This window comes from Mobula birostris, chromosome 5, assembly GCF_030028105.1.
Source record: "Mobula birostris isolate sMobBir1 chromosome 5, sMobBir1.hap1, whole genome shotgun sequence".
Lineage (NCBI taxonomy): Eukaryota > Metazoa > Chordata > Chondrichthyes > Myliobatiformes > Myliobatidae > Mobula > Mobula birostris.
Genome location: NC_092374.1, coordinates 35215729 through 35230567, shown reverse-complemented (window position 1 = coordinate 35230567; position 14839 = coordinate 35215729). Strand labels below are relative to the sequence as shown.

The window sequence follows — 14839 nt, the reverse complement described above, 5'->3', positions numbered from 1 at the left end:
TCTCGTGAGTTTAAAAGGCAATTTCCTTAGGGCATCTGATAAGGTTCCCCATGCAAGGCTCCTTCAGAAAGTAAGGAGGCACAGGATCAAAAGAGACCTTGCTTTGTGGATCCAGAATTGGCTTGCCCACAGAAGGCAAGGTTGTAGAGGTTCATATTTTGCATGGAAGTCAGTGACCAGTGGCGTTCTGCAGGGATCTGTTCTGGGACCCCTCCTCTTTGTGATTTTTTATAAGTAACCTGGATGAAGTAGTAGAAGGGTAAGTTAGTAAATTTGCTGATGACACGAAGGTTGGGGGTGTTGTGGATAGTCTGGAGGGTTGTCAGAGGTTACGGCGGGACATCAATAGGATGCAGAACTGGGCTGAGAAGTGGAAGATGGACTTCAACCCAGATAAGCGTGAAGTGGTTCATTTTGGTAGGTCCAATTTGATGACAGAATATAATATTAATGGTAAGACTCCTGGCAGCATGGAGGATCTGAGAGATCTTGGGGACCGTGTCCATAGGATGCTCAAAGCAGCTGCGCAGGTTGACAGTGTTGTTAAGAACACATATGGTGTGTTGGCATTCATCAACCGTAGGACTGAGTTCAAGAGCTATGAGGCAATGTTACAGCTATACAAGACATTTGTCAGACCCCACTTGAGTACTGTGTTCAGTTCTGGTCACCTCACGACAGGAAAGACATGGATATCATAGAGAAAGCACAGAGGAGATTTACAAGGCTGTTGCCTGGATTGGAGGGCATACCTTATAAGAATAGGTTGAGCGCACTTGGCCTTTTCTTCTTGGAGTGACCTGATAGGTTTATAGGATGACGAGAGGCATTGATCGTGTGGATAGCCAGAGGCTGAAATCCCAGAGCTGAAATGGCTAACATGAGGAGTCATAGTTTTAAGGTGCTTGGAAATAGGTACCGAGGAGATGTCAGAGGTAAGTTTTTCCACACACAGCGTGGTGGGTGCGTGGAATGCACTGCCGGCAGCAGTGGTGGAAGTGGATACAAGAGAGTCTTTTAAAAGCCTCTTAGATAGGTACATAGAGCTTAGAAAAATAGAGGGCTATGCGCTAAGGAAATTCTAGGCAGTCTCTAGAGTAGGTTACATAGTCGGCACAACACTGTGGGCTGAAGGGCCTGTAATATGCTGTAAACTTCTATGTTCTATTCCAAGCAACTTGCAATTTGCAGATGCCGCTGAGATTTTGGAATGACAATTGTGTCACTGTTTCAGAATACCAACACTTTTTTTTCCTATTTGTTAACCACAATATTGACCTTTCGATCCATGACAAAATCAGGATGATGGTGGTGGTGGACTCAACGAAGATAATGTCACTAAATTTCAATAACAAAATTTTAGGATGGCTTGTTTAAGAAAATTGTTGCCTGCCTGTGGAATAGTGCAAATGCCTATCAGTTCATACCTGAATACAGTCTAGGTATTTCAGGTTTCGGCTATAAATTTGATTAATGACAAGATGTGAATCAAACTTCTAGTACATATGTCCATATTTTCTTAATTGGAAGAACCCCACTTGAGCATTCATAATTTACAGCATAAACTATTTAAAGGTTAAATTACGATGCACACCACTTACTTCATCTTGAGTATGACCTCTTGTAAGTAAATTTCTACATACAATAGGAACATCATTAATTTCAATTTCAGCAACCACCATATCATCTTTGTTCTTTTGATGCGATGATGACTTTGAAGACTTTGACTAGAAAGAAAAGACAAAGTGAATGTATTTGATTCTATTGCACAATTATGAAACATTAGCTATTTTAATAACCTAAGGGAACATTTTCATGGTTTATCACCATTACTCTTAAACAGTAACTTCTAAAACATTTTCCCCACATTCACCTTGTTAAGATCCTTCAGGAGCTTCTATGTTTCAAGCGTTCCCTCTCATTCTTCTAAATACTAGCCAATAGAAAATTATACTTTCCAACCTTTTCTCATAAAACAACCCACCCACTATAGTAAACTTTCTCTAAGTCACTTCTAACACATTAGCATCCTTACTTGAATAGGAAACTAATAACATATACAGCACTTCAATATGGTCTAATTAAATGCTCCAAATACCTAAAGCAAATTTCCCTATTTTTGTATTCAATTCCTGAGCAACCAATAGTATCAATCTGTCGATTTTCCCAATTTCTTGCCATGCATTCATATCGGACTGCAAGCCTCACAGATCCCTCTGCATCTTAGCATTCTGCAATATCTCAACATTTAGATAATACATTTTTTCTTTTATTATTCCTGCTAAGGTGGACAATTTCACCTTTTCCCATATTATATGCCATCTACCATATCTTTGCCTATTTACTTAACCTATCTATATTCTTTTATAGTCTCTATGCCCTGATCACAACTTTTCCAGCAGTTTCTGAGTCATTAGTAACCATGCTATTGGTCTTTTTATTTATATACAGTGGCATGCAAAAGTTTGGGCACCCCGGTCAAAATTTCTGTTACTGTGAATAGCTAAGCGAGTAAAGGATGACCTGATTTCCAAAAGGCATAAAGTTAAAGATGACACATTTCTTTAATATTTTAAGCAAGATTACTTTTTTATTTCCATCTTTTACAGTTTCAAAATAACAAAAAAGGAAAAGGGCCTGAAGCAAAAGCTTGGGCACCCTGCATGGTCAGTACTTAGTAACACCCCCTTTGGCTTGTAAACGCCTTCTATAGCCAGCTAAGACTTTCAATTCTTGTTGGGGATTTTCACCCATTCTTCCTTGCAAAGGGCTTCGAGTTCTGTGAGATTCTTGATTCTTGGGCTGTCTTGCATGCACTACTCTTTTGAGGTCTATCCACAGATTTTCAACGATGTTTAGGTCAGGGGACTGTGAGGGATATGGCAAAACCTTCAGCTTGCGCCTCTTGAGGTAGTCCATTGTGGATTTTGAGGTGTGTTTAGGATCATTATCCTGTTGGAGATGCCATCCTCTTTTCATCTTCAGCTTTTTTTTTTACAGACAGTGTGATGTTTGCTTCCAGAATTTGCTGGTATTTAATTGAACTCATTCTTCCCTCTACCAGTGAAATGTTCCCCGTGCCACTGGCTGCAACACAAGCCCAAAGCATGATCGATCCACCCCCGTGCTCATCAGTTGGAGAGGTGTTCTTTTCATGAAATTCTACACCCTTTCTTTCTCCTAACATACCTTTGCTCATTGCGGCCAAAAAGTTCCATTTTAACGTCATTAATCCACAGGACTTGTTTCCAAAATGTATCAGGCTTGTTTAGATGTTCCTTTGCAAACTTCTGACGCGGAATTTTGTGGTGACGACGCAGGAAAGGCTTTCTTCTTATGACTCTTCCATGAAGGTCATATTTGTGCAGGTGTCACTGCTCAGTAGAACAGTGCACCACCACTCCAGAGTCTGCTAAATCTCCCTGAAGGTCTTTTGCAGTCAAACGGGGGGTTTGATTTGTCCTTCTAGCAATCCTACGGGCAGTTCTCTCAAAAAGTTTTCTTGGTCTTCCAGACCTCCACCGTTCCTGTTAACTGCCATTTCTTAATTACATTACCAACTGAGGAAACGGCTACCTAAAAACGCTTTGCTATTTTGTTATGCCTTCTCCTGCTTTGTCGACTTCATTTATTTTAATTTTCAGAGTGCTAGGCAGCTGCTTAGAGGAGTCCATGGCTGCTGATTGTTGGGACAAGGTTTGAGGAGTCAGGGTGTTTATAAAGCTTTGAAATTTGCATCACCTGGCCTTTCCTAACGATGAATGTGAACAAGCCATAGCCCTAACAAGCTAAATAAGATCTGAAGCCTTGGTAAAAGTTATCTGAAAGCTCAAATCTCTTGGGTGTCCAAACTTTTGCATGGTGCTCCTTTCCTTTTTTTCCCCACTTTAAAATTGTACAAAACAAAAATAATACACTAATCTTGCTTAAAATGTTGAAAAGGATGTTTCATCTTTAACCTTATGACTTTTGGAGATCAGTTCTTCTTCTACTCACTTAACTATTCACAGTAACAGAAATTTTGACCAGGGTGCCCAAACTTTTGCATGCCACTGTAAACTGGTAGTGATTATCACACAACTTGCCAGGAAAAAATGCTTTTTTTGTATATTTGTACAAAAAGTACATTTATGCATGTTTCCAGTGAGCCACTGAATCTTTTATCCACACTATGTTCACCCCTACATAAAAAAACTATTTATCTTCTGTAGTAATTTTAGATGAGACATCTTACAAATTCCTTCAGAAATCCAAGTAAGGTACACCCATTAGTTCCAGTTTATCTACATTACACGTTACTCCAACTAGAGCAAAAATAAGGGAGGGGCAACACACTTCTTCTATCCAGCATCTTGTTAGGAAATGTAGTCACTGAAGAATAAGACTGAGGACCTAATGGCAAGATTGCTGTACTGGAGAGAAATAAGGAATTGCTATATTCTACACTTCAGGGAGACATGGCTAAGTCTTGACATTCCAGATGCATTGGCCAGGGGGCTTCTTGATATGCAGGATGGATCAAACTGCTGATTTGGAGAAGACAAAAGGTGGCTATGTTTCAAGATAAACTCTTTAGACTCTTCAGTCTTATTGCACTCGTGTTCCTCCAACATGAAACAGTTAATGATTAAGTGCCAATTGTTCTACTTCCCAAGTAAGTTCTCCTCCATGATCCTGACTGCTGTTTACAGGCCAACGTCAAAGGGCACTTGATGTGTTGAGTGCAACAATTAACAAACATGAAATAGCCTACCCTGACACCTTTCAAATCATCGTCAGGGACTTCAGGTTTGTTTGAAAAAATCGGCGCCCAATCATCAACATACCACCTGCAGCACCAGGACTCCCAATACCCTCAACCACTGCTATACTACGATTACGAATGCCTACTGTTCCATACCTGGTCTGCATTTCCGGAAATCTGATCACTTGGCTGTCCTCCTCTGCACACAGGCAGAGGCTAAAGAGCAAGAATCCAGAGTTTGATTCAAAATGAAACCAAGCGGAACAGGTGACAACTAGGCTTCGTTCCCAGATGAGCTCAATGCCTTTTATGTTCACTTTGACCATTAATACATGGAAGCACCTTCACAAACTCCCAGAGCCCCACATGACCCTGTGACTTTAGTCCCTGATGCCAATGTGAGAGCATCCTTCATGAGTGCGAACTCACGGAAAGCATCCGACCCGGATGGAGTGCCTGGTTGAATACTAAAGACCTATGCCGATCAATTGACTGGAGTATTCACCAATATCTTTAAAATCTTGCTTTGGCAGATTGAGATACCCACTTGCTTCAATTAGGCTTCAATTATACTGGTGCCTAAAAAGAATATGGTAACCTGCCTCAATGACTATCGTCCAGTAACATTTATATTCACTGTAACAAAGTGCTTTTAGACAGTAGCGATGAAATATATCAACTCCTGCCTGAGAAGTGTCTTGGATCCGTTCCAACTTGCCATCGCAACAGGTCAACAGCAGACACCATTTCACAGGCTCTTCACTGAACCCTGGAACGTCTGGACAGCAAAGAGGCATACAGCAGGATGCTCTCCATTGACTATAGCTCAGCATTCAAGTTTATGAAGATTCGACATTTCATCTAAAACTCTGACAAACATCTATAGATTGACTGGTTGCATCACGCCATGGTATGGAAATACCAACGCCCTTGAATAGAAAAGCATACAAAAGTAATGGATACAGCCCAGTCCATCACAGGCAAAGCCCTCCCCACCACTGAGCACATCTACATGGAGCCCTGTCACAGGAAAGCAGCTTCCATCATCAAGGACCCCCCACCCTCCAGGTCATGCTCTCTTCTCAGAACGCACACCACCAGGTTCAAGAACAGTTATTACCCCTCAACCATCAACTTCTTAAACCAAGGGAATAACTTCACTCTTCCCTTCACTGAACTGTTCCCACAACCTATGGGCTCCCTTTCAAGGATTCTTCATCTCAAATTCTCAATACTTAGTTCTTATTTATTATTTATTTTTCTTTTCTTTTTGTGCTTGTACAGCTTGTTGTCTTTTACACATTGATTGCTTGTCCGTCCTGTTGGGAGCGGTCTTTCATTGATTCTGTTGTGCTTCTTGTACTTACTGTGGATGCCCACAAGAAAATGAATCTCAGGGTTGTATATGGTTGATCTTAACTGATTACATTAAATTTTTCCAAATGTCCTGTTCTAATTTCAATTTCCCCATGACAGGCTTTAAGCTAACCAGCTAAATTTTCTGCTGACTTCTGCTCTTCTTGAATAGAGTTGCATTCTCTGTTTTCAAATCTAATGGAACTTTCCCTAACACCAGAGAAATTTTGAAAAATCAAAACCAAAGCATGAATTATCTCACCATCCTACTTCTTTAAGTCTCCAACCTGAAGTCCATCATGACCCAGGGACTTGGTATGTGATACCTCCAACAATTTACCTGGCAACATTTTCTTGGTGATGTTCCCGCTTTTCTTCCAATTTGTAATTTACAGCCTTTCTGAATGTAACTTACAATGTGTAAACTAGTGAGGACTAATACAAAATATGTTTGCTTCCTTTACTTTTCATTACTTTCTATTGGACCAACGTAACAAACTCAACCTCCATTTTTACTTTCTAGCTACTGTCCTGTACCCTAATTTTCCTTCTAATTATTTAATCATTTGCAATTTTTTATATCCCACTGAATCTTCTCACACAAAAACAACAATCTATGTGCAATTATTTGCTTTATTTTTGACAGGCATATGGAGCCAAGACAGGTAAAATAAATTAACTGGCAATTAATTTAGCCTCCTTTTCTAGGTTGGAAATGAAGGACATCTCAATAAAAAAACATAAACATTTAATTTTTGTACAAGTGATGACATAATATTGGTTAATTTTCAATTGCAATATAGTCAATCAGTGGCAATCCTCTGGGATGCTGATGGGATAGGGGGACTCAAAATTAGAATGCCATTGAACATCATGCTTTGGGGTTAGATTTTTGGTTGTTGCTAATCGTCATTATTTAGAACAACTTTGACACAAACCTTACATGTCAAAGATTAGCCCACATTGAAACGTGGTGCAGACCTTGAGTTCAGAAATCAAATCGAACATAATTGCACATCCCCACTTCTGAATTTAAGATGGTAAGTCATTGAGGAAACAGTGGATGGAACTAAACAACGCCCTGAAAAATTCATGCAGTAATGTACTGAGGCTGAAATCATTGGTGTCCAACAATCATTTTTCTCTGTACTTCGGTCATGCTATTTCTACGACACATACTGACTTCAATTTTAACAGGACTCCTAGATTCTAAGATATTGCGAAATACCAACCTAATGACTTCTCAGTAATTCATTTCTTTATGGAAGAAGAGTGTGATAAGCTTCAAAACCAAGTGAAGCTGACGAATTCCAAACCACGTATTACTAAAGCAACACACATCAAAGTTGCTGGTGAACGCAGCAGGCCAGGCAGCATCTCTAGGAAGAGGCACAGTCGACGTTTCAGGCCGAGACCCTTCGTCAGGACTAACGTCAGAAGTAACGAAGGGTCTCGGCCTGAAACATCGACTGCGCCTCTTCCTAGAGATGCTGCCTAGCCTGCTGCGTTCACCAGCAACTTTGATGTGTGTTGCTTGAATTTCCAGCATCTGCAGAATTCCTGTTGTTTGTTGTTTGTCCACGTATTACTGAGCCGGTTACTAAAGAATTAAATGCTCTTGATAGCATTATCGAAAATTTTGTTGTTGATTGAGAGTGGACTAACTGAAAGGTAACTTGTCAGATTGCACTTGTCCTTGTCCTTTTAGTAAAGGGGACATCATATGGTAGTTTTCTACATGGCTGGGTACGTGCCAAGCTGTTCCTCTGTAGTTACAACATGTAGTTGCATGCCTTGTTTTGGAGTGCATTCCTTCAATAGGCGAGATGTCATCTGGTTCTACAGCCTTTGCTGTTTCCAATGCACTCAGTTATTTTAAGATATCACACAAATTAATTCAATACTGGCTTCTATGGTATTGAGCTTTTAGGAAGGGTTGAGATGAATCATCTCCTCAGCACTAGCCTTGCCCTAGCAGAGGATGGGATGTTAAATCTCCTCTTCACTTGTTGCATTTCAGAAGATTTGAAAGGATAAAACATAGGGATGATTCAGAGATAAAGGCCATAGAGAATAGCTTGATTCAAACTGATTAACTGCTGACTTCTACTTAAAAAGCTCCCAAATCTTGGGGGTGATGCCTCCAGTTTACCCAGGGTAAAGGCCTTCAAACTGTGTAATAAAATCATATATGAACAAAGATTAGTGGCCTTGGTTTAGTGCCCCATTAGAAATTATGATCATCAGTACTTCACACAAAAGATTGAGTTTAAGTGAAACTCAAAAAGAAACTACAGATGCTGGAAATCTAAAAATAAAAACAGGAAATGCTGGAAATACATGGGCAGCATGATAGCACAAGAACTTACAGCGCAGCAATTTGGGTTCAATTCCCACTGCTGTCTGTATGGAGTCTGTACGTTCTCCCAGCAATCGCTTCCATTTCTTCCCGCATTCCAAAGACGTACGAGTTTGAGTCACTGAGTTGTGAACATGCTATGCTGGCACCAGAAGCATGGCAACACATGCTGGCTGCCGCCAGAACATCCTTGGATTGTGTTGGTTATTAATGTATATGACACATTTCACTGTGTGCTTTGATGAACATGTGACAAATAAAGCTAATCCTTTATTCAATGGGCCCAGGCTATACTTATGGAAAGAAACAGTTAACATTTTCAAGTCAAAAAGCATGAGTACTGACAAAGAGTCATCAACCCGAAACTTCAACTGTTTCTCACAAAGAATAAAATTGTCTGCATTTTCTATAAGGAAATATGTAGCAGAATACCAAGTTTGCAACAATATAGGTTGAAGCATTTTGTTGTTCAATATAGCATCATACTGGTAAGTGCCATTGACACAGAAAATGTTGTTCAAATGTTTTGTTACTGCCAGGCTGACTTCAGATAACAAAATGCTATCACTTCATAATGGCAGTCAAAAAGAATTACTGTGTACTGAATTCAAAAACATTACTTACTCTGTTACTTGGAGTCTGTGGTAACTTCAGTTTCCCTTTTGCCATCAACATAGCATTAATTCTGGCAGCTGCAGCAGAAGCTGCATCCAATGCATCTGATGAAGACTGAGAAGAATGGCTGCCTGGCACAGAGCCTGAGAGACCTCCACTCTGTGGCATTGTGACTGAGAAATTGTTCATCTGAGACTCTATTGACACAGGAAGTGATTCTGGACAATCCCATTTACTACGGCGCCTAAAGCAACAAAAACACTGATTAATATTGTGGATATCACAATTCCAACGCATTTTGATGTTTTTCCACTTTCAGCAAACCACTCAATCTAAAACTACAGGATGATCTTGTCATGCCTTACAAGTTAATTGAGCTTTTCTTTTCTTTCCAGAGGTAACAAAGGTATTTGATGAGGATAAGGCAGAGGATGTTACCTACATGGACTTTAGTAAGACATTAGATCTCTTGTCGTATGTTCAGAAGATAAAGATGCGTGGAATCCAGAATAGATTGTAAATTTACATTCAAAACTGGATTTCCCATAGCACAGAGCAGTGGTGGAAGGCCGTTAATCTGTCTGAAGGGCATGACCACTGGTGCTCTGCAAGAATCAGTGCTGGGATCTCTGTCTCTGAAATATATCAGTGATTTGAATGAAAATATAGAGAGGTAGATTAGCAAGGTAGGTGGGGTTGTGGGTCAGTGTTAATATAGTGGGATACAGAACAGTTACAGATATGGGCAGAGGTGGCAGATGGAGTTCAATCCAGGCAAGTAAGAGCTGTTGCACTTTAGGAAGTCAAATAAGACAAGAAAATATAGTTAATTGTAGTCCCCTTAATAGCACTGAGGGCAGAGGTATCCTGGGATCCAAGTCAACAACTCACTGAAAATGGTTATGCAAGTGTATAAGGTGGTAAAGGTGGCAGATCACATGATTGCCTCCACTGGTAGGAGTATTGAGCATGAGAGTAAGGAAGTTATGCTACAGCTACATAAGACTTTATTCCGACCACTTTCGGAATACTGTGTTTAGTTCTGGTCACCCCTTCATTGTAAGAACATGGAGAGGGTACAGAAGAAGTTTACTAGAATGCTGTCCAGATTAGATGTTATGAGCTATACGGAAAGGGTTCTTCTGCCTGCAGTGCTGGAGACTAAGGAGAGACTTGGTAGAGATTTTTTAAATTATCAGTGGCATAGATATGGTAGACAGTCAGAATCTTATCCTCAAGGTAGAAAAGTCAAATACAGGCAGACATGCTTTGAAGCTGAGGCATGGAAGTTTAAAGATGTAAAAGGCATGTTTTTTTTTAAAATGCAGAGTGGTAGATGGCTGGAACATGTTACCAGAGGTATGATGGAATCAGGCAGTTCGGTGGATAAGCCAGAAGCCTATTGGAAGAATGTTCTGTGGATGGATGAGTCCAAAATAGAACTTCTTAGATTAAATGAGAAGCGTTATATTTGTCAAAAAACAAGCACTGCATTCCAGCATAAGACCCTCATCCCATCTGTGAAACATGGTGGTGGCAGTGTCATGGCTTGGCTCTGCTTTGCTGTCTCGGGACCAGAATGACTTGCAATCGATAATGGAACAATGAATTCTTTATTGTAATAAACTATGCAATAAATTTCGATCAGATTTTCCCTCCGAGAAAACAAACCGAATTTATTCAAGCTCTTGATATAGCCCATTACAGCTTTCTGCTAAACCTCCCCTGCACCCTCTCCAAAATCTCCACATCCTTCTTGTACTGCACTCCCAATGTGGCCTAACTAGCTTTATGACCTCCCAACTTGTATACTCAATGCTATGACTGAAGAAGGCAAGTACACCACAGCTGTCTTTACTGGTCCATTCACTTGTGTACCACTTTCAGGGAGCTGTGGGCCTGTACATTAGTGTTTCCAAAGGTCCTGCCATTTACTATCATTTACACTTGCACCTGACCTTCCACATTGCACTTGTCAGGATTAAGCTTCATCTGTGATTTCGCCACCCAAATTTCTCTCTGATCTGCATCCTGTTGTATCCTTGCTGCAGTCCACAACTGCACCAATTTTTGCGTTGTCTTTAGATTTCAAAACTACATTACTTACATTTTCATCATTTATATAGATCACAAACAATAGAGGTGTTGGCACTTGATCTTTGTGGAGTAGCTCTGTTCACTAGCCTCAGGTCAGAGAACCATCTTTCCACCACTGCCTGTGGTCTCGTATAATCAAGTCTGTTTTGAAATGAAAGTCATTGATAACGGCCATCTTGTTTTAATGACTTGATATAGAGTAAGTGGGTTGTATTAAAATGAACCTGGGCTTATCTCACTTTGTTTTGAAGAATCGAGCAAGACAACAACCATAAACACACATCAGTTGACCAAAGAATGGTTAAAGCAGAAGAAATTTCACATTTTGGAATGGTCAAGTCGAAGTGCTAACCTTAGTCCTATAGAAGAATGTTATGGAAGGACCTGAAGCAAGCAGTTCATGCAAGGAAGCCCACCAACATCCTAGAGTTCAAGCAATTTTGTAAGAAGGTATGACCTAAAATTCCTCCAAGCCAATGTGCAGGACTGATCAACAGTTACTGGAATTTTGAATTGAACTGAATTGACTTTTATTTCTTACATCCTTCGCATACATGAGTAAAAATCTTTACGTTACATCTCTGTCTAAATGTGCAATATGCAATCATAGTAATTTATAGTAAGTTATAATAACTAGAACAGTCAATGTAATATAGAAATACACTCAAATCAGCGTGAGTTAATCAATCTGATGGCCTGTTGGAAGAAGCTGTCCAGGAGCTTGCTGGTGCTGGCTTTTATGCTGCGGTACCATTTCCCAGAGGGCAGCAGCAGGAATAGACCATGGTTGGGGTGACTCGGGTCCCCAATGATCCTTCGGGCCCTTTTTTCATACCTGTCTTTGTACATGTCCTGAATTACGGGAAGTTCACAACTACAGATGTGCTGACTGTCCACACCACCCTCTGCAGAATCCTGCGATTAAGGGAGGTACAGTTCCCATACCAGGCAGTAATGCAGCCAGTCAGAATGCTCTCAATCGTGCCCCTATAGATAGTTCTTAGGATTTGGGGGTCCATACCAAGCTGGTGTGTACAGACCACACGAGGTCCTCAGTGATATAAATGCCGAGGAACTTAAACCTGTATACCCTCTCAACCCCAGATCCATTGATGTCAATAGGGGTTAGCCTGTCTCCATTCCTCCTGTAATCCACAACCAGCTCTTTTGTTTTTGTTGAAGTTATTGCGGTTCAAGGGGTTCACATTAGTTACTGAAAGCAAAGGTTCACATACTTTTTCCAGCAAATACATGCAATATTGGATAATTTTTCTCAATAAATAAATGAAAAAGTATAATGTTTTGTTGTTATTTATCTAATTGGGTTCGCTTTATCTAGTTTTAGAACCTACACGAAGATCTGATCACATTTTAGGTCATATTTATGCAGAAACAGAGAAAATTCTAAAGCACTCACAAACTTTCTAGCCCCACTGTAGAAGGGTAGTCAGTCTTCTCCCCGGTGTAGGACTACGAAGTACAAGAGAAGGAGATACTTAAAAGGATTTGAGGAAGGGGAGTGTTTTTTTCAAAACAGATACGAAGTGGAAGGTGCCTAAAACACACTGTCAACGGAGGTTGTTGAAGCAGGAAATAGTGGAATACAGATTACATGCGTGTTGAAGGGATTAGTTACATTGCCATCATGGCCAACACTGACTTCTTTATCTAATGTAAATTTTTCCCAATTTTTTCCCCTCTCCAATCTTTAGGTATGTAGCTATCACTACCTCACAAGCATTTGTGAAATCCATTAAACTAGGATAAAAAAAAGAAACAACTTCACAGCCAAAGTCAATCTAACTTCAAACACATAAGTACTTTATCACAATACTAGTGAAAATTTCTATGAACTAATGCAAAGCTGATCAGAAATGTGAAAATCCTGCTTACAAGTGTGAAGAATTTCAAATGTAAAGAGACAATACACCACTCAGAGAAAGACCCTAACAGTGTTGATGAACAGAATCTTAAGGTTCAAGTTAACAACTCCTGAAAGTGGCTACACAAGTTGATAGGATGGATAAGAAGGCTGACCCATGCTTGCTTTTATTACTCAAGGCATTGATTTCAAAAGTCAGGAAGTTATGTTGCAACTTATAAAACTGTAGTTAGGGGGCATCTGGAGTACTACATACATTTCTGGTTGCTCTATTATAGGAAGGATGGTGAGCCTTTGCAGAGTGTTGTTCAGCAGGATGCTGACTGGATTAGAGGGCACCAGAGCTTGGACAAACTTGGTTATATTCTCTGGAGTTGCAGAGGCTGAGGGGAAATCTGATGGAGGTTTATAAGACTATGAGAGGCATAGACAGAGTAAACGGACAGTAACATTTTTCCAGGGTTGAAATATCTAATAACCAGAGGGCACACGTTTAAGATGAGAGGGGGCAATTTCAAAGATGTGAGAGGTGTTTTTTTTTCCCCACAAAGAGTGATGGGTGCCTGAAGTGTGAGGAAAATGGAAAGATATGGATATAATGCAGACAGAGGGGATTAGTTTAGTTGGCCATTTGATTACTAATTGGTTCAGCACAACATTGTGGGCTGAAGGGTCTGTTCCCACACTGAACTGTTCTATGTAAAATCAGTGCCAGATTTATAATGTTCATTAAAATGAAAAAAAACCTTCAAAATGAAATGCTAATCTTGCTAAAGAAAACAGGTAATGAGAAATAAAACATCAAGTCAATTAATCTGAGTGGCAGTCAGATTATTTAACTTACACCAACAGTCCGAGATATAAACTATATTGTTATTCTTTCCTTTTTATAATCAAAGACTCAAGGTAGTTTTTAATTCAGCCAAAGAAAAAAGCATATCCTAATTCATTATAGTAATTAAAATTATAGCTTTAAACCAAAATTTATTCATACTGTAAAAGACAGAGGGTAGTGGGCAATGATTCTTATTCCTGCTAGACTTCTGTAACTTGTGATGTTCCACAGGGACCAATACTGGGACCTCTGCTGTTTGTGAGATGTGGATTGTTGGGTTAACAGGTTTCGAGATGACACAAAGATTTGTGGCATTGCAGACAGTGTAGAAGTTGGTAAAGGATCCACCAGGTATAATCAGTGTAGATATGAGCAGAGAAATTGCAGATGGGAGTTTATTCAGAGAGTATGTGAGGTGTTGGACTTCAGGAGATCCAATGTAAAGGGTAAGCACATGGTAATGGCAGGGCCCTTAAACACAATGGCATATAGAAGGATCTTAGGATCCAAGTCAGTGGCTCCCTGAAAATTGCCATACGAGCAGGTGGTAAAGATGGTGAATGAGATGTTTGGCTTTATTAATGGTCAGGCAGTTATGTTGATGCTTCATAAAACTCTGGTTAAGCTGCGACTGGAGTATTGCATTCAATCCTGGTCACTTGATTATACTAAGGATGTGGAGGGTGTTTAAGAGGTTAACCAGGATGCTGTACGAGAGGTTGGATAAGCAAAGGTTGTTTTCTCTGGAGCAGCACAGGTTGAGAGAAAACCTGATACTAGTTTATAAAATTATGAGGCACAGATAGAGTTCACAGCCAGTATCTTTCTCCCAGGGTTGAAACATGTAAGGTAATCAGAAATTCATCGGGAGGAGGAGGAGAAGAAGAGAACACACTGAAAGTGGTGGATATCTGAAATGTATTGCCGAAAACAGGCAGATTCCACAGAAGA

At 40.1% G+C, this 14839-nt stretch overlaps 1 protein-coding gene across 3 annotated transcripts in view; it reads right to left on the bottom strand.

The window, feature by feature from the left end:
• Positions 1-14839, bottom strand: part of LOC140197630 (KH homology domain-containing protein 4-like) — a 60392-nt gene that overhangs the window by 42823 nt on the left and 2730 nt on the right. Inside the window, exons 1-3 of one of the 3 annotated variants that reach the window (XM_072257873.1) lie at positions 11182-11287; positions 9084-9318; positions 1602-1727 (exon numbers count right to left, since the gene is read on the bottom strand). In XM_072257873.1, the coding sequence (XP_072113974.1) occupies positions 1602-1727; positions 9084-9318; positions 11182-11192 (372 nt within the window). In that variant the 5' untranslated portion in view covers positions 11193-11287. Of the gene's footprint in view, positions 1-1601; positions 1728-9083; positions 9319-11181; positions 11288-14839 lie in introns of those variants that run through there. The other 2 variants (XM_072257872.1, XM_072257874.1) reach the window with 2 other exon arrangements.